This window comes from Castanea sativa, chromosome 7, assembly GCF_040712315.1.
Source record: "Castanea sativa cultivar Marrone di Chiusa Pesio chromosome 7, ASM4071231v1".
In the NCBI taxonomy this organism is placed as follows: domain Eukaryota; kingdom Viridiplantae; phylum Streptophyta; class Magnoliopsida; order Fagales; family Fagaceae; genus Castanea; species Castanea sativa.
The window spans coordinates 21,469,356-21,488,526 of record NC_134019.1 but is presented as its reverse complement, the minus strand read 5'-3'; the positions used below and the strand labels follow the sequence as shown (position 1 = coordinate 21,488,526).

The window sequence follows — 19,171 nt, the reverse complement described above, 5'->3', positions numbered from 1 at the left end:
TAGGGGTATTTTTGACAGTAAAAAAAAGCAATAACGTTCTTTTGCCAATTTGCTATTTTAACCCTATTTTTAAATTTTTGGTTAATTAATTTAGGGGTATTTTTGATAGAAAAATAACAATAACTAACTTTCTAAATCCTCTTAATATATACAGATTAACACGTGTGTGTTATTCTTTGCTATAGACCTAGGCCTAGAGTCGACGGTCCACACATTAGTGGTGTGGGCTAAAAAAACATTCTCAAAGATAGCTTAGCTAGTGGGTTTCGGTTAGCTCAGCTAATAAAGTCTTTAATGGTTGTATAAGAGATCTAGGACTCAATCCCCGCCTACACCAAAAACTGATTAGTGTCTTGGTCTGATAATAAAGAACTATTATTAGAAGCAGACGTCATAGGTTGAAACTTTCACACACAAAAAATAATAAATAAAAAAGATAGCCTAGCTACTATGGCAGATTTTTGTTCACCGCAAATTAGAACAGAATTACATAGTCTCAGGAGAGTGTATATATATATATATGCATTGCCTTTTGCCACTCTTGGTAAGGAGGATTTAGATAAGACAGTGATGGGTGTCCTTTAAATTCATTGGCAGTGAGTTTCAGATTTATTGGTCTTCATGTTATCAATTTACAATCTCGAAGTGCTTTCATTGTAATTATATATACCTTTCAGTTGATAATTACAATGGCGGATCCAGTGAGATAGATGATGAACAATAGGGCAAGATTGAAATTATTAAGACACAACTTTGTGGGCAGTCAAAAGTTTTTCTTGTTAGAGATACTACTGTTTAACTAATTTCACGCAACAAATTTTGATAACACTACTAGCCGTAGTCAATTTGTGATTAATCATTAATCATAACAGTTCACAGCAGTTGGCGAATCACCTAGTACTTGCCAGTAGACATTTACATATAGATAGGATCATTTTAAGCAAATTTTTAAGTATCCTTCGTAGAATGTTCCATAATGTATCTATTCAGCCGAATGCATTTTACAAGTAGCTGGGACATTATATCTCAACGGTAGAACTAATTAATTTCCGTGTGTGGCAATTTGTTGTTAGGATAATGATGGATAGCCACCCACAGATATTGACCAGCTTCATTAATGCAGTTGTAATCTGTGGCAAAATTTGACAAGGTATTAATAGGATTAGTAATAATAGGATGCATCAATACTCATGAAGTAGTTTATAGTATGTCATAAGATTGATGAGATACCCCAATTTCATTGCTTTTGCTTGTGCTTCATTGTTTTGAGCCTGAGTTGTGCTTAGCTGGAGATGGATGGGTGCTTGAAGGCCATATCCATTGCTGACTTTGTGTGGAGCATTTGTAGTTGTGTTTGCTTCATTTACATCTCTTTCTCCGTAAACCTGAGAGCCAAAGCTTCCGTTTAACCTTTGTTGGAGAAAAATCTATCTACTTTCAAGATGATTACCATTACTTTATTACATATAAAAGGAGGGAGAGACAGAGAGAGATTACAATTGAATTTTTATTTATTTAATATATTCACAGGTTTCTTTCAAATACCTTCTTTTTCAACTCCTCATTTTCTTTACGGAACTGGTCTAATTCATTATGCAGTTCTGTGTTTTGTTGATGAACAAGATGTCCCTGCAATGTAACCTATGACTGTCAGCTGATGAATATGAAATTAGACCTAAATGAAAATTGAAGTAATTGAGTCAATCCTCTTTTTAAACCTTCCGATTTACTTCTTTTATTTCTTCAGTGTAAATTTGCTCCTGCAAGGAAAAAAAAATATAAGGATTCATGTGAATACTGTACATTGGTAGGATCATGAATGTTACTGGATGAAATTTCAACTAGGGATAAAGGAGTTCATACCTTTTTCATGCGTATACCCTTCAAACTCATTTCCAGTGTGTTTTCCAAATTTTGTAGATCTTTGATGTTCAAATTAGCAAGTTCATGTCCCAGTAATTGCCTGCACCATCCATCATGCATTCAATTAATTGCATCTTTCAAGTGGTCTGACATAATTTGGCAGTAATGACCTCTGCAAATATGCCTTATGAGACTAAAAAGGATATTGGTTTTAGCTGGACTGAAGTATCAGAAGCCACTTTTAGCCTAGTAAGCTACAAAAGTGTCACATGAGTTGACCTCTTTTTACAATTCAAATTACTCAAGTTCTCATTCTAACTGTAACTTTTATTATGTCAAGTTTTTGGTGATTCAACGTTTAGATATTAGGCCTTGTAATATAAGTTTGCAGGCACATAAAAGCATGCACATGACAGATACTGTAGATAACTGATCTGCATGATAATATTTGACCATAATCAACAAGAAGTTAGGAGCTATCACATGTTTAGAATGAGTTATGAGTGAAGTTGCAGGAAGGCCAAAGTGAGTGTCGGGTTGAGATTGTAAAAGGCAAGGCATGATGTCGACTGTCCTTATTTTTCGGATATGGTCCCAAATAGAACAGAATACATAAAAGGTTCAGTGAAATTGGTGTGAAATTGATGTCAAGCTTTCAAAAGTTGAGATGAATGAACCTTAGTCATCATGGCAGAAAATATACATGATAAACCTGATTAATTGGCAACATGGTAGTCTTTGGCTTTTGAGAAATGCGTTTCTAAACTTTCAATTCCAAGCCTCTATATGGTATTATTTAACTCATTATCAAGTATGAACTATCAAATGATTCTACCTGTTGCATTCTTGCACGTACAGCAGTTGTTGCCTCAAACTCGCTGCTTCCCTTTGCCAAAACTGGTAAGTTAAAGACAACGGATTATTATTATTATTATTATTATTATTATTATCTTTAACAAATGGACTATGATGTAAGTTATGAAGGAATAAAATGACTAATTTGAATTTGATGGCACACAATACTGCGCACTTTTAGTAGTGTGACATTTGCAAAACACATTTCAAAGTATTTGAAATGATTAATTGCAATTAGCAGTGAAATCTATAAACATCTAAATTAAGGATTAACATTGGGAAATTTCATTGCAGATTAAGTTACGAGCTACAGTTTTGTATTATCTTGTGACTCATTAACCTCTGTATATTAGCGAATCAAAGATCTGATATAGCAACTTTTGTATTTTCATTTTGCATGCATCTGGAATCTGGATGCAATTTGATATTAATAAGAAAGAATGCTCCTAAATCTGACATAAAATAAAAGTAACGTGAAGAGATGCAGTAAATGAAATGAAGTTGGAGAAAATGGGTCATTTTACACTGATACAATTACAAGAATATATGTGGTAATGAACTTTGATATATTTGTCACTGAGACAATGACTTTGAGGTTACTAATTAATACATATAGGTGAAAATAGTCACAAAGTTGTTAGGCTCCAAGACCTTGTGGACTAATGTATTAGAACTTTAATATGTATTATATTGGTAAATCATGATCAAAACATAGAGTTTAGGTTTAGACTTACTCAAAATGTATTTAATTGTAAAATTGGAATTGAGTGATTGCAGGATTTATTGGACAAAATCTGCAGGCTCGATTAATCAAATCACATGTAAATTTATTTTTCTACAGAATTTTCAATTCAACCCAAGCCTGTTTAACGTGTAAGGTTAAGTGTTTTACTTCACATATAAAAGGAAAAACCTAACTACATTTTAGAACTCTTTTGAGTGTTGTGTGTTGAATCTTTTGTGAGATCTAATGGAGTTTACCTTCATACACACACACATAAGGTTATCAAGATCAAGATTCGCGTCAAGAACTTGATGATTGCTTTAGTTGCTACTTAAAGAACTTAAAGAAGATCTGAAACTTTTGAGTGGAGTCTCAAAGTTACAAGTAGGAGAACTTGTGGTTGCAGTAGATTAAGAAAAAAAGTAGTCCGTGGACTCAGAGTTGTCACGTAGTTGTGGTAGTAAGTTTTCTACACGAGATAGCAATTGTAAAAACTTCAATTCTATCATAGTGAATCTGTTTTTACCTTGAGGATAGTTAGGATAAATCCTCTACAGGTTTTTTACCGGTTAGATTTTTCTGAGTTATCATATCGTTGTGTTCTTTATATTTCCGTATTATTTACATGATATGATTTAAATGTGTTAACCTAGAACCGTATAATTTATCTAAGTAATCACTTGACTAAATAATTAGATTAAACATCTTGTGTTTAAGGGGTCTAAAACATTACAAAACTGATACATATTTTAATGATCACTAGACTTTTGGTATTAGATATAGTGTAGGACGAAAGATGGCTATAGGTTTACCATGGGATGGACGTGTATATATTGCTTAGAGAATTTGACATGCTAAAACGAATTTTCCCAATAGAAATTTCGATTCCTCTATACATCTTGATATTTTCTTTCAACTTTATTTTCTAATCAGAGTCGTTTATCATTGCTCCTACTTAATTACATTCTCACAAGTTTCTAAGCAACTTCTATGGTTGAGGTCCTATCTTGCATGGTAAAAACAGATCCACTATGAAAGAATTGAAATTTTGTGAATCTATCCTTTCATAGAGAATCTAATAAGAATTGAAATTTTGGGGATCTGTCCTTACAGTACTTGACACATTCATGTGGTGAACTATAACTATATTAAAAATTATAAATTTAAAGTTTCAAGGGACTTAAAATGTTTCATTATTTATTTTAAAATACTTTAATAAGTTTATTATAATTTTTTGTTTTGTTAAAAACTCAATCTTACATGATCTACTTTGGCCGCACAATTTAAATTAATATTGGTTCTTTTGATTTTCCTATCAAGGACAAAATTTAATTACAAAATTATTTGTAACTTAAGGCTACAACCTTACTCAATAAAATAAATATTACTACATATTTTGAAAATCTAACTATTGAATTGTATGTTATTTACGCATTTAATACACATGTAAAATTTTGTGTCAATCAAATATTGTTTATTATATGATCTATAAGTTTATATTTTATGTATAATTGAAAATTACAAAAACTTGCAATTTAAACAATTTATTGATGACATAATTATTGATCTTTAATTTTTAGAAATTTTGCAAACATAGAAGATATAAGAAGAAGATATAATTCAATAGTGGATTTGTCAAAATTTACCTCTAATAAAAAGATATTGAATAATATTATAGCCTTAGGCTACAACTATTTTAGTTTTAATATTAATTATACTGTCGAAATATTTTCTTTAGTGTGTGTGTATATATACACACACACACACATATACAGCACATAGTACTAGTATTTTATTAGGTCTCGATGTTAAGAGTACTATAAGCCAAGAATAGAAGAATAGCCTACTCAATTACAGTTAGGCTATAAATTTGGAGTCATGACTATCAAAATACCAATCCTGATCTTAAAATTTTACAATTTTATGGTCTCAAGAAGCCAAAGCTTTTATGATCCTACTTAAATCTTGAATTATGAAGATACCTAGCTATAAAGGTCCAATTTAGATTTGGAATCTAATAAAAGCTAATCTAATTTCTTATGATCTTAACAATCCAAAGATTGAATGGTTTGTCATTTGAGAGAGAGAGAGAGAGAGAGAGAGAGAGAGAGAAGATTTGAATGTATAATGGCTATTTAAATGGTTTATTAACTTTTGGGTGAGCCAAAATTAGTTGGAAGAGTTAGAGTAACTATCTTCAGCAATATTGGGGGGAGAGTACAAGCCCCAATATTAATTGGAAGAGTTATAGTTGATGCATATTGTTGTAAAACTTAATTAGTAGTTTTAAGTATTCTATAGAGTTAGCTATATTGTAATAGTTTATAAATTTCGACGAACCATATGATTTTGTCTTATGATATAAATTTAAAGAACCTCACATGCACCTGATCTCAGATAGGATCTCATTTTGACAACTTTGATTTAAGTGAGGAAAAAAAGTAAACCAAGATGAGGAACAATTTCTATATTAAAAAAAAATTGCAAAATGAGCAAGTTGATGAGGAGACTTTGGCGAATAAAGATTTTAATTTTCAAGTCTTACTTTTCTAATTATTTGTCTATTGGAGAAATCATTGGCACATAAGTAATATAAATAGATGAAAGTCAGATGAGCAAGACTTTAAAAACCGTAAGCAGTTGGTAGCTAGTGAAAATTTTAATAATTTAATATTTATTTATTATAACAATTTCATAGGTGTTTTGAGAATAAGAGAAATTCGCGAAAATTTTTACTTCAAATAGTTATGAATTTGCATGGTTGCTACGTTGTCAAGCCATGCATATCACACTGATTAACCTAGTACGTAACTCTGGCACATAGAGCATTAAATCGATGGATTGGCATGTTGATGCTACAACATGGTAACTTATACCTCATGTCGTTACACTTGATACCATTACAAAGAGTAATGTTATATATACAAAAAAATTTACAATATCTTTCACAATATTTTTGAGTTAGCAAGTTTTCATTGTTTCTCATTTAAGTTCACCATCAACATCACATTTTTACCTATTATTAATAATCTATCATATTAGCAGTTGTGAAAAATTTTATCAAATTTTTGAGTTTATAGTCTCCAATCACAAATAACCGTATCAATTTAAAATTGGATGGTAGCAGGATTTATACTACCTCTTAGAATCCATTAGTGAAATAAATTATCAAATATCGATTGCATATGCCTCTATTGACACAGGAAAATTATAGAGAAGATTAGTGAGTGGTTCATGAATGTTTACCTTAACTTCGGAAGCAGGATTCATCAGCTGATGATGTTCCTCTTTTAGCTTCTTGTATCTTTCAATAACAGACTTCATGCTGATGAGATAATTAGTCATTAGATCATCATCATCATCATTAACTTACTTAGCGCAAAAGAATCTCATTGCTGTTTATTACAGAAGTGATTTTAAAGAACACGTTAGCAAATGAAAGCTTACAAAATATAATTTCTTTTAATTTTTTTTTAAGATCAAGCTGTGTAGCAAAATTATTAATGGAGAGAGAGAGAATATTAGAAAGAGAAATAAGGTGTGTGTTTTTCCATCTCTTTAGCTTGTGTTTGTATCTCGCTGCAACACCATCACCATCATTATAATTTTATTTATTTTATTATAATTTAAAAATAAAAATGAAAAGAGATAAAAGGTGTACATAAGCCAAACAATCATAAATTCAAGCCCATTCCATCTAGTTTCCATATATTAAAAAAAAATATATTGGATTACTCCTAAAGACATCGCAATTGAGCAAAATTTATCGATGGTGATATGAAGGGTCGAAAAAGAATTCTAGAGATGTGCAATATAAGCATGTACCGTCGGGTGCACAAAATAAAGTGCAAACATTGCATTGATAACATCAATCAACCTCAAATGACAAATCACGAAAATGTTACAATTAATCAGCCACAATTGGTAAATCATAATCCAATATTCAATCAAAATAGATATTGGAAGAAATGACTCATATAAAATCTGAAACTCATAAAAAATCTTCATAGAAATGTGGTCATATTTTGCATGAAATACATTTAACATGCTAATAACATGATTGATATTTCATAATTTTGGCATGATCATAATGTTATTAGTACAAAAAAATCAATTTAATCGAGGCTAAAATTGTTGAAAATACAAATATTAAATTAATAACATTGCAAAGAAGTGTTTAACAATTACCATCATTAGAATATTTGAAGAAACTAATTTAAATTATTGCCATAGGCTACAAGATACATGGGGCCAGCCTTAATGACATTGGTTACGTGGTGGCTCATCACCATAACCATATGCCAAATACAATTAGATAAAATTTTCATAAAAGTTCATAACCATTTGTAGACATAATTACACAAAAATATTATAAAGGTTCCCGAACACATTCATTCACCTCACAAGGGTAGATGCATTGCTCAAACCACAGGTCAAATAGCTTATGACAATGTTGTTCACAACTGATACAACAATACAAGTTTTCAATGCACCGATACATATTTTAATGAGTAGCTACACACTTTCATCTACTAATGGATTTTTCAACAATTGATGTCAGCAATCATCACCGACCATTGTCGTCTACTATTACTGACATCTTGTGTTGTAGCTTGTTTATGTTTTACGTGCAAAATTTGAAGGAGAATGTTAAACATATTATGAACTAAGATGACTAAATTCGATATAAGCTCATATAATTGTAGAGCAAGAAAAGTAATTATAATCTTACTTATAGTGTATGAAAACAGTCTAAAGTTATCTTAGGGTAGCTACTGTATGCACTTTACATTGTTGTGGACAATAGTTTCATTATAACACAACAATTCACGCGGTAAAGATGTACCCACCGATTTTTTTTTTTACCATGAACATATATAGACCATCAGATTGAACTATGATAACTCTATTTTTTTTTTTTTTTTTTCTATTACTATGTATTACAACAACAATTCTATCAGGATATTAGAGACGAGTATCAGCTTTTCTTTTTTAACAAAGTATTTCAACTTGAATATGGAAAAATAATTCTTCCCTCCTTTTTTCTTTTCCATTAATATACGGTGGTTGAGTTCACTTTTGCATTTTTACTATTGTTTTCTGACTCCATTTTGTATCAAATATGTACTACTGGATAATAATATCACAACTTAAATTTTGTTTCCTTCCATATCCCAGTATTTTACTCTACAAAGGTTCACAATCTATTAACTACATTTTTATTGATATATCGCACTATGTCTTATAAATGTTAGAAGGCCTAGCAAAAAGATAATTAATTCTTATCTCCAAAATAAAAATATGTACCATTGGTTAAAATCCTAACGTTGGATAATTACAAAACCCAAAGGAATTACACTTACACAATTGGTTAGGCATCACGCCTCATAAAGAGAAGGTCACTAATTCAAATCTATCATTTTCTCTTTGTAAAATCAAAATGAAGCGAGTTCAAAATGATCTTTTAAATAAGTACTGAAATTATTTTCGAAGTTTTTTGGAACTGTTAGTACTGAAGGGTGATCAGTTCAAAAGAGACACATGCATGTTTTGTTTGGTTTTAATGGGATGGTGTTTGTATCACACTACTGAAAATGATACCAAGGAATTCTAGCAAATCTGACGTAAACCTGTGTAGCCTTGACTGAAAGACCATGCTTACACTACGTTTAGCTAGCGACCTAGTGTTGCAAAACGACCAATATGAATCTTTTAGTTGACGTGAGGGCATCAGTAATATGAAATAGTTTGTGGCATGCAGTGTTATTCGGTGAGCAAACACACCATTGAGAGCTATCCTTATCCTTGCTATGTTGATCCCAAACAATATTCTAAAACTTCCAAACATGTATCGAAGGACCATCAATATAAGTCGAAATATGTATCTTCAACTGGATACTACTGATAATTACTTCCTTAATCAGTAGAATGATGAAACTTCTAACCATGCATGTTGATGCTATTTGCCAAACCACTAATTAGATATTTCATGCGTGAGTGAAAAGTAATGAGAACTTTAAATAATTCTACCTTTACACATGGTAGTTGATCAAGTTTACCATTATCCTCTTTATTCATTGATGACAGGCATTGCTTCATCTCTTTTTCATGGTCAGACTAATAATGTTCTCCCTCCCAAGTTTTATATCCTTATAAATGTTAATAATAATAAAATTATATTTTTTGAAATTTGATATATTATGTATGATGTCGAGGGATAATGTTCTAACAAAAGAATATGTGATTTATTTAGGAAGGGACAACACATATGACTGGGTTTAACATTCCTCATCAAAACTGTTCTTCCAAATAGATACTGGAGAAAATATTTTTTCCTTTGTTTGAAACTAATGGAAATTTGGATGAGGGAAATGAAACAAAATTGATGTAAGAAAAATATATAAGAACTAGTAGCTAACTCGCACAATGGATAGGCTATTTTTTTTTTGAAAGATAATTACAACATGCTGCTAACCCTGCAGCTTGAATCATTTCCTTCTTAGACCTTCAAACACTTTGTGCATGTAGAGGTGCCTATTCTATAGCGATAATTTCATATAATACTCAACTGCAATTAAATCTACTATCCATCACCAATCTAATCTATATTATCTTGATAATAGATTTACAAATTGCATTCTCATATCTCCTATTATTTAGAAGGTAACTGGAGTAATGATTGTATGTAATGTATATATTTTATTATTTTACAATATAAAATTATTATGATAGATGACTAAAATAATTAAAACAAAATCTAACATTCTGAAAATTTTTTGAAATAGAATTTTAAATTTCTTAAAACTTAGTTAATAGAATTTTTATTTTACCTAAAAGTGAAGATAAACATAGACCCAATTTTTATTTTATAGCATAGAATGTTACAATTAGCTCTGTGTTATATGTTAGTCTATTATAATAGTTCTAAATAATATCCTAATACCTATCTATATGAGTTTTTTTTTTTTTTTAATGATGCCATAAAGGATGAAGTACTTTAATAGAAGTCATTTAAGATCCAACGTATCCAATAAATTTTTTTAAAAAAAAAAATTTTTAATTTCAAAAGTCTTTTAATTGTAAATTTTTTTTAATCATAAAATAGACTCTATCTAAACTCTAAAGGAGAGCATTCAAAATGATCACATCATTGATACCGTATCATGATGGTTGCAAATAATATTATTATTCATGATTAATAGATGAAAAATGAAACTATGAATTTACAATTTAACAATTCAAATACCAAGTTTAATCTACAACACAACATAGATAGAAAATTTCAAATATTGGAACATACTTCTTCTTTCATTATTCAATCAAAACCAAAATTTCAAAGATAATTCAAATTCTATTAAACCCAATACATACATACACATGAATGTAAATAATTCAAAAAATAAAAAACAACAATCTCCAAAAGCCTTTGCCTAATACAGTCACTACACACACACACACATATGTGTGTGTATATATATATATATATATATATATATTTTTTTTTTTTCAGATCGTGTGTTCTTTAGTTATTTTTCCTTTTATGTTTCCTCAAACTTTTTCTAATTAAAATATAAACTTCTTCTTTGCATAATAAATTTTTCTAATCAATGTAAGAGACTGTTAAGAAGAAAATATCCAACCAAAATAGCTCTCCCTCACAAATTCAAAGAATAAGGGTTGCATTGCTAATCAATACCTTCAAAGAGATATTTATTAGTGACTCAAACTAACAAACCAAATCCAAAATACAAATTTCCATAGAACATAAATCAAAGAGAAAACTACCAAACGTATTTGCAGCACAAACACTCTAAAAACAAATATTGTTATAAAAATGAAAATCTTGCTTTTCTAAACTTAGCAACTGTTAATGGTTTATCCCAAAGGAGATTCTACTGTAAAAAATCCAGAGATATTAATCTACTTGTTCTTATGCGATTGTCTTCCATCAAAGCAAAATGTTTTTGTAGAATACAAGCTGCGCATAAGGGATCAAATCAAAGGAAAGCACAAAGAAAATTGAGGTAAATGCTTTATATATATAAGAGAGAGTCCTATAAGGAGAGGTAAATCTAAACCAAACCGGTTGGAACAAAATATACAAAGAGTAAGAAGTTGATGCAAATGCAATCATGTTTTAAATGAGAGTTGTTTGGACTTTGGAGTCCTTGTTTTTAGTCGGTGGTCCTATTTTTATGCTTTTGAAACGTTGTGGATTTCTATCAATTTAAGAAGTTCTTTAGAAATAAAACATTGAGAGTTATATGATTATAAAAACCCTCGGTAGTCCTATTTTTATGCTTTTGAAACGTTGGAGGATTTGTATAAATTTGAGAAGTTCTTTAGAAATAAAACATTGAGAGTTATCTAATTACAAAAACCCTATCATGTTTTTTTTTAAAATTTATTTTATATATATATATATATATTATTGATATATATTTCTAAAATTTTCTGGAATAGTGTTTTCTTTTCTTGTTTTATAGAGTTTCAGAAGTATTTTAGTCAAAACTTTCGTTCTAAAATGGTAGAGAATATTTTTTCAATTATGATTTTTTTTAAGAATAGTTTTTAATATTTTCGCTATTTTTAAGCCAAATCTTGATTCTACCATATATAAATTAGGGTTCCTTTAGGGTTTTCTAACTTCTCTAGGGTTTTTGTCAAGTTTTTCTATGTAAATTTATGGTTGTAGCCCCTAGACATGAAGACTATTTATTTTCAGAGAGGATTTGTCAAAAAAAGAAATTTATTGATTTTAGTGTTCTCATTATATATATTCTAGAATTTTCTTTAGGGATTTAAAGAGTTCTCTTAAAGAATTTAGGGTTTTTTAGACGAGTTCTATTTCATGTAACCATCCCATTGCATCACTTGGTAGAGCCTTGTCCTTTTTCTAATATGATGGTTAACAGATGAGACAGTAGCAATTCTAATTATAGCAAACTCGTACAAGAAGTTTTTACAATGGGCAAATCCTTCATTTTCAATGTGACGCCATCACGCCAACAATTCAAATATGACACCCAAATAAGCCATGCATACATGACGTGTGCCAACCACTCACCAGTCTCTTTGTAAGGAAGAGAACATTAGAAATCATCAACCCTATTCACAAATGCATTCCTAAATACAACAAAATTTTAATCTTTGATAGAATAATACATAAGTGGGATTTCATTTATTGGATTCTTGATTTGGATGATTATTTTAATTTTTGAGAAATCATTACTGAAGTAAACTAGTGAGTCAATTTGGTAATGGAGGCCAATTTGGTACTGGTTTATATAAATATGAATTTATTACTTTTTATGTACAAGCTGATACAACTTGATTTTTTTACGATACATTTTAGAGAAATATCAGTACTGGTTTAATGGCGAGTATGTTATATTTTCCCAGTATAGCCGGTACTAGTAAGGACCGTACGGTGTTAACTTTCCCAAACCAAACCATTTCTCTTTCTTGCGCAAAAGAGAAAAAAATTGAACCCGCAAATCTTGGCTCTAGTTGTCCAGCAAGACTACGATTAGTTTGATTGGAGGTTGGACTATGAACCAGGGTCGTCAATACCATACCAGCTAGTGCACTGGTACCGATATACTTCTATTTTATACTGGAAAAAATACCGGCCGTACCGGCGAATTTCGGCCATACCGACCACTTACCAGCCGTACCGGACCGAAACATAAAATGCCATTTTTTTTTTGTGGTAATTGTGGCAGTTTTTTTCTCTAAAATAATCAATAATGAAAGTATTTTGTAGATAATTTCATTATTTCACCTAACCTTTGATCTCTCCAATTCTTTTACTTAATTTGGATTTGGTGTTTGCATTAAGAGTTACATTTTCTTCTTTTTTAATTGTTTTACCTGCATCAATTCTAATCTCTAGTTGATCTTTACGTTGTTGTATCAATCAGTATACAATAGTTGAAATGAAATGTATTTATGAGACTAAAAGTTGGAGAGTCTGTGTGTGTAAATAGAGATTTTGTGTATGTGTATGTGTATATATATATATATATATATATATATATATATATATATTAAATATATAAAATAGCGGTAAACCCGAAACATTACACTGGTATTGACCGGTATTCGAAATATACCGTACCGGTGGCCAAACCGGTACAGTCTCCGGTACGGTATTGACTTTCTTGCTATGAACTGCAGCTTTGGTGAGACCATGAATGGTGCCATCTAATATGTTTTTCTCTCCCCTAGTTCTCTCTTCCTCTCTCCTCTAAAACATTTGCAACTTTCTTTAGCAATTTTTTTAGCCCATGTCACTTGACTATAACATTATTTCAACAAATAGCTAACTAACAGAAGTACCGATTTGGCACACGTGTAAATTTTAGGTACTGAATTGGTTAAAATAAACTTTTAAGAGGTGTCGTGGTCACTACCTCAAAATTCAAGGTGTGTTAAAGCATTTTTCTCAAGAAAAATATTTTGATGAGATTGGGAGACCACTAAGGAAGATCAATTCAAAATCAATTCAATTAGAAGGTTTCTGACCCACAATCAATATAATGCAATTTACAATTCTTTACAAGAATGGGAAGTGTGGAAAGATGAATTTAAGATCTTATGGGGAAGGAAAATTCACATTAAATGAATTTATAGAATTTTGCGAAAGAAATAAGATTCTTCGCTCTCTAGAACAATCCCTAGGTCACAAAAAAATGACATAACAAAAAGAAAGTGTTGCTCCATTCTTAACATGTCTAGAAGCATTCATGTTAAAGTGCAAGGAAATGCCTAAAAAGCTTTGGGCTAAAACTGTTGACTATGCAATCCATTTGTCTAACTATTGTCTCACAATGAGTAGTGTACAAAGAAAAACCACACAACAACTTTGGAGCAAAAACAAGCTTACAATTTCCCACTTATGTGTATTTGGAAGCATTATACATGTACATGAACTAGATAAAGAGAGGTCCAAACTAATTAACGGAAGTGAGAAATATGTGTTCATTGGATATAATTCAATCTCTAAGGGCTAAAAGCTCTATAATCTCTATGATCCAAGCACTGGAATAGTCATTTTCAGTTGCAATGTGAGATTTGATGAAAAAAAATATATCAAATTGGAGTACCTAAGAAGAAGATAAGTATGAATTCTTTCTTCATGTGAAGAAAGTTTCAAAAATAGCTTGTCACACCACCAGACCACCTTCATGACCAACACCTCCCGTTCATGAAAGTACATCCTAATAATCATCACTAGATGGTGTTCTAGTGAAAGACAATAAGGATTAAGAAGTCTCCAATATCTCTTTGATTCAACAGAGAATATAGATAATCTAATCCTCTCCTATCTGTTTAGTGATAGGGAACCTACAATCTTTAAAGAAGCAATGCAAAACAAGAAATAGAGAAACGTTAAGGACGAGTAGGTCAAGGTCTTAAAGAAAAAAGAAGGTTGAGATCTAGAAACTCTTCTATATGGAAAACTGGCAATTGCAGTGAAATGTGTGTACAAGATGAAGAGGAATAAAACAAAAGAGGCGAATATATATATATATATATATATATATATATATATATATATATATAGAATAAGATTGGTAGTTGAAGGATATAACTGGATCTAAATTGTTGACTATGACGAGGTATTCACTCCAGTTACTAGTTGGGAAACTATACAAACAATAATTTGTGGGCTACAGTGATAGCAATTGGGCTGAAGATATAGACGATAGAAAGAGTACAATTAGCTTCGTATTCTACGTAATCAAAATTGACACTTTTCACTAGCCTAGCTGGGTATGTTTCAACTAATTCTCTTGTTTGACATGTTATTTGACTTAGAAGTTTATTAAAGGAGATGCATATACTGCAAGTAGAAGCTATAAATATATTTGTGGACAATAAAAACCACTAACTCTTGGGAAAAAATTCTATCTTTCATGACCAAAGCAAACACTTTGATGCGGGCTATCATTTTGTTCGAGAGTGGATCACTGGGATGGAATTTTAACTTGAGTTCATAAAGTCACATAATCATCCATAAGAGATAAGTTCAACTAGAATTCGTGAAGTTACATAATCAAGTGTCAAATACATTCACCAATCCACTCAAGTACAACGCTTTATACAAGTTACAAGCCTTACTTAGAGTGATAAAATAAAATGAAAAAAGTTTAAAGGAGGATGCTAGAAGTTAACTTTTTTTATTTAAACTTTCATTTATTGCATGAGTTTTGTATATCAAATAAAATTTTAATGAACAGAACTTTATTGAAGTTATGTGTAGAAATTACAAAGTGACATGTTTATATAATAAATGTAGTTGAAGTTAAAGATTGCATGTCTATATACCTATACATTCGTTCATTTAAAACCAAGAAAAAAAAAAGGGAGAAAGAGAAATATAAGAGAGTTCTCTTCCTCTTCCCACTCCTCTCTATCTTCTTTTAAGTTTGTGAGTCTCATTGGCAACAAAAGTGTGAGTCTCTTCCATTGTGAGTGGTGTATGAGTGTTTGAGAGGGTACGAGTGTGTGAAGGTCCACAAACTTTCAACATGCAATTTTAATTATAGTACGCAGTCACTAAGCTGGAATCTGATCCAGAGTTGTATGGCTTCTTGCTCCAACTTCCAACAACTGAAAATTTAGCATCATACTACATGATGAACCCGAAATCAAACCTAAGATACTCATCAATGTCAAGGGTCTGAATAGGGTTTTTATATATAGGGGATCAGTGATTTCCATCTATAGCCAAAAGTAGTGAAGCCGCTCAAATGAGGAAAACAAAATTGGTTTTAAAAGTTAGAAGAAGACCATGGATGCTTTAACAGGTAACCTGCGCAATAACTAAATACAATAAGCATGCACGTTCCCAAATGCGCGTGCATGGCTGCATCAGCAAACCTTGGTCCGGCTACTCGGGTGTGTTTATATATAAAGATGTCAAGTTATGGCCCACAAAAATTTTAAAGCTCCTAAATTTTTAAATACGTGAGACTTTTCGTACAGATACAAAGAATCAGAGACATTTTCAAATGAAATATTCAACTAATAATAGATTTTGGTATGACTATTTTTTTTTTTCCAGAGTTGGAATCCACTTTATGTTCTAGCAAGTGTAACGTATATATAAATATATGATAACTATTAAGTAAGAGATAGAGAAGAATGAATGGGAGGAGAAAAAGTATTGAGAATTTAGTCAAATGAATATATGTCTATGCTTATATGGTAAGGAGTAAAAGGAATTTCTTAATAAAAAGATCCTATTCTTAGTTTCTAAACTAAGTTAATTCAATCTAGAAATTCATAATACATATTTAAAAATTACTGTAATATTTTATTCTCATGACTCGTATTCTTAAGAACATATTGTGAATATTCTTATTATGGGGTATCAAAATTATTGTTTATATGACGTGAAATAGACTTCATTTATTGGAAAATGATTAACTAAGACTTTAAAAAAAAAAAAAAATAGTGTCAATTATAAGGTAAAATACAATAGTTCTAGTAAACATGGAACCTCTTCTCTGCACTTGAATCCTTTCTTCATTGTTTTTTATTTTTGGGTAAAAATTGAACTCTTTTTTTTTAGGGGAATCCATCATGTTTTGGAGGAATATTTATATAGTATTTTCATTGACCAAAAAGTTAAGAAACTTGAGTACCATCTTCTTTGGCTAGCTAGGAGCTTTATACCTGAAACAGTACACTCTTCACCAAATCAATGACTCATGAAATCTAACCATAAGTTTCTTCACCAAACAAGATGTAAACATGTGTAAATTCATTGACGAGCACTTTAGTCACATCCACTCCAATAGACGGTGACATATTACATATTCTACAAGATTTAAATGGCCACAAACACATTACATATGATTCAAAGTGGTTTTCCAGAAAAAGTTAGCATAGATACGTGTAGTCTTTTTAAGAAATGTAAGGAGTTAGGTAACAATATTTTATGTCAGTATAGTGCAATACAGATTGTAATCGGTGTCCTTATTCAGATATATATAAACCTAAATAAAAAATTCACTTAGTACTGAAATTCATCAAAAAGCTATAGAGAACAGCACATATAATCCAATAGAAAATATATTTTCAATGAGGGAGAGATAATTAAGAGAGATTATCAAACCTAGTACTTGAATAATCATAGAGCCTGCCGGTGCTGGAGAAGATGATAAGCCCAACTTCAGCTTCGCAAAGGATAGAGAGCTCCTTGGCCTTCTTGAGCAGGCCATTTCTTCTCTTGGAGAAAGTCACTTGTCTGCTAGTCGAATTGTCGATCCTTTTAATGACAATCTTTCCTCTCCCCATTATCTCTTTGATTATCCCTTGCTCCCTTTCTGCTAGCTAGATTGACAAACACAATTACTCGAAAAATCATTGTGAAATTACTCAAAGCTAGCTAGAACCACCACAAATTTAATTACTAAACAAATTTTTTTTTTTCTAATTTTCTTCTTGTTGTTTAAAACAAGAGAAAAAAAGGGTACTTCGTAATTACACCTAGAAGAAGTATAAGATCAATAACAATATCCAAAGGGGGGAAAAAAGGCAAAAAGGGTACAACCAAAAATAGAAGAACAACAACGAACAAATTAGATCAAATTAAAATCCTATAGTATTCGCAAAAAAAAAAAAGTTAAAATCCTATAAAAAGTAAGTGTGTAGAAATGGAAGAAGCTAGCAAAGAGAAGTGCAAGTAAAGCAAATTAAAGCATGAATGCATGTAGGGAAAAGCTTACTTGATTGAGGTATATGCTATAGTGATAGAGAGGGAGAAAGTAGAGAGGTTTGGGATGAAGAAATAGATAGATAGATGGTTTCTGTTTAGAGTGATCGATAGCTTTTTTCTAGCGGAATGCCAAACCAATTTTATGTCTTGGATTGAAATGGCAAGCACGGGGCTGATACTATGACAAAGAAAAGAGTCTTATTTAAAGCAGACTCATTGGGGTGGTCCTGTACGTGGTGTGCAATGTGCAGCACAACCCAAAACCGCCTTAGTGGGTTCCAAGGTGTGGGGCCATATTTCCCCCCAAGCCCCAGGACCACAGACCTCATTACCATAATTAACACCAAAAATGTTTACCCGCTCCGTGTCCCTCGTCATGGTCCCTATTTTTTCGTAATTGCCACCCATCCGTTGTGGGTGGGGGTGCCCTTTAACCATCATAGCCCCTGTTAATCCAACTTATATCTATGAGAAAGTTTCGAAAATTTTGTATCCTTTTAACTAAGAGACAATGATGTTTCTTTAAAGAGTTGTATTTTTGTTAAAGTTTTCTGTTAACAACAAGTAGAGACTGTATTTGAGTATATGAGAATTTGGAAAGCAATAGAAACAAATAAACAAATACTCATTTTAACTAATTCTTGCACGGCTCTTCAAAAAAAGTCTAACTGATTTTAATAAAAGATTCATCCTAAACCACTGCCCAATGGCGGCTTTAAAATATTTTTCTAGGGTAGTTATTAATAAGCTTAAATTATACAAAATCTATTACCAGTAGAATTTGAAATCACTGACATCATTGTAAAAATAAATTGCAAATACATGAAGTTACTAATAAAATGAAAAGTAAAAAGGGACAGGTGAAAAATAAAGTGACAATTAAGAATGTTGATGTGAGTGCAATAAAGTGAAAGAGAGTCTAGATCATTTATAAAAAAGAAAAAAAAATGAAGAGAGAGAGAGAGAGAGCAATGGATGATTCATGTTGCAACTGCAAG

The 19,171-nt window shown here is 31.0% G+C and overlaps 1 protein-coding gene across 1 annotated transcript; it reads right to left on the bottom strand.

Moving 5' to 3' along the window:
- Positions 1 to 986: 986 nt before the first annotated feature.
- On the bottom strand, positions 987 to 18,313 carry LOC142644682 (MADS-box transcription factor 23-like). The gene is made up of 9 exons (XM_075819257.1): positions 18,184 to 18,313; positions 17,571 to 17,788; positions 6,689 to 6,767; positions 2,699 to 2,760; positions 1,864 to 1,963; positions 1,719 to 1,760; positions 1,546 to 1,629; positions 1,231 to 1,385; positions 987 to 1,130 (listed from the first exon to the last, which is right to left on the bottom strand). The coding sequence occupies exons 2-9, from the start codon at positions 17,750 to 17,752 to the stop codon at positions 1,115 to 1,117; spliced, it is 720 nt and encodes a 239-aa protein (XP_075675372.1). The 5' UTR covers positions 17,753 to 17,788; positions 18,184 to 18,313; the 3' UTR covers positions 987 to 1,114.
- Positions 18,314 to 19,171: the final 858 nt, after the last annotated feature.

Excerpts from the sequence above, each read along its gene's own strand:
- LOC142644682 (XM_075819257.1), bottom strand. The coding sequence starts at position 17,752 with ATGGGGAGAGGAAAGATTGTCATTAAAAGGATCGACAATTCGACTAGC. Across the intron at positions 1,630-1,718 it reads TAAAAGAAGTAAATCGGAAG|GGACATCTTGTTCATCAACA; the intron begins GTTTAAAAAGAG and ends GTTACATTGCAG. Across the intron at positions 1,386-1,545 it reads ATGAGGAGTTGAAAAAGAAG|GTTTACGGAGAAAGAGATGT; the intron begins GTATTTGAAAGA and ends TTTGGCTCTCAG.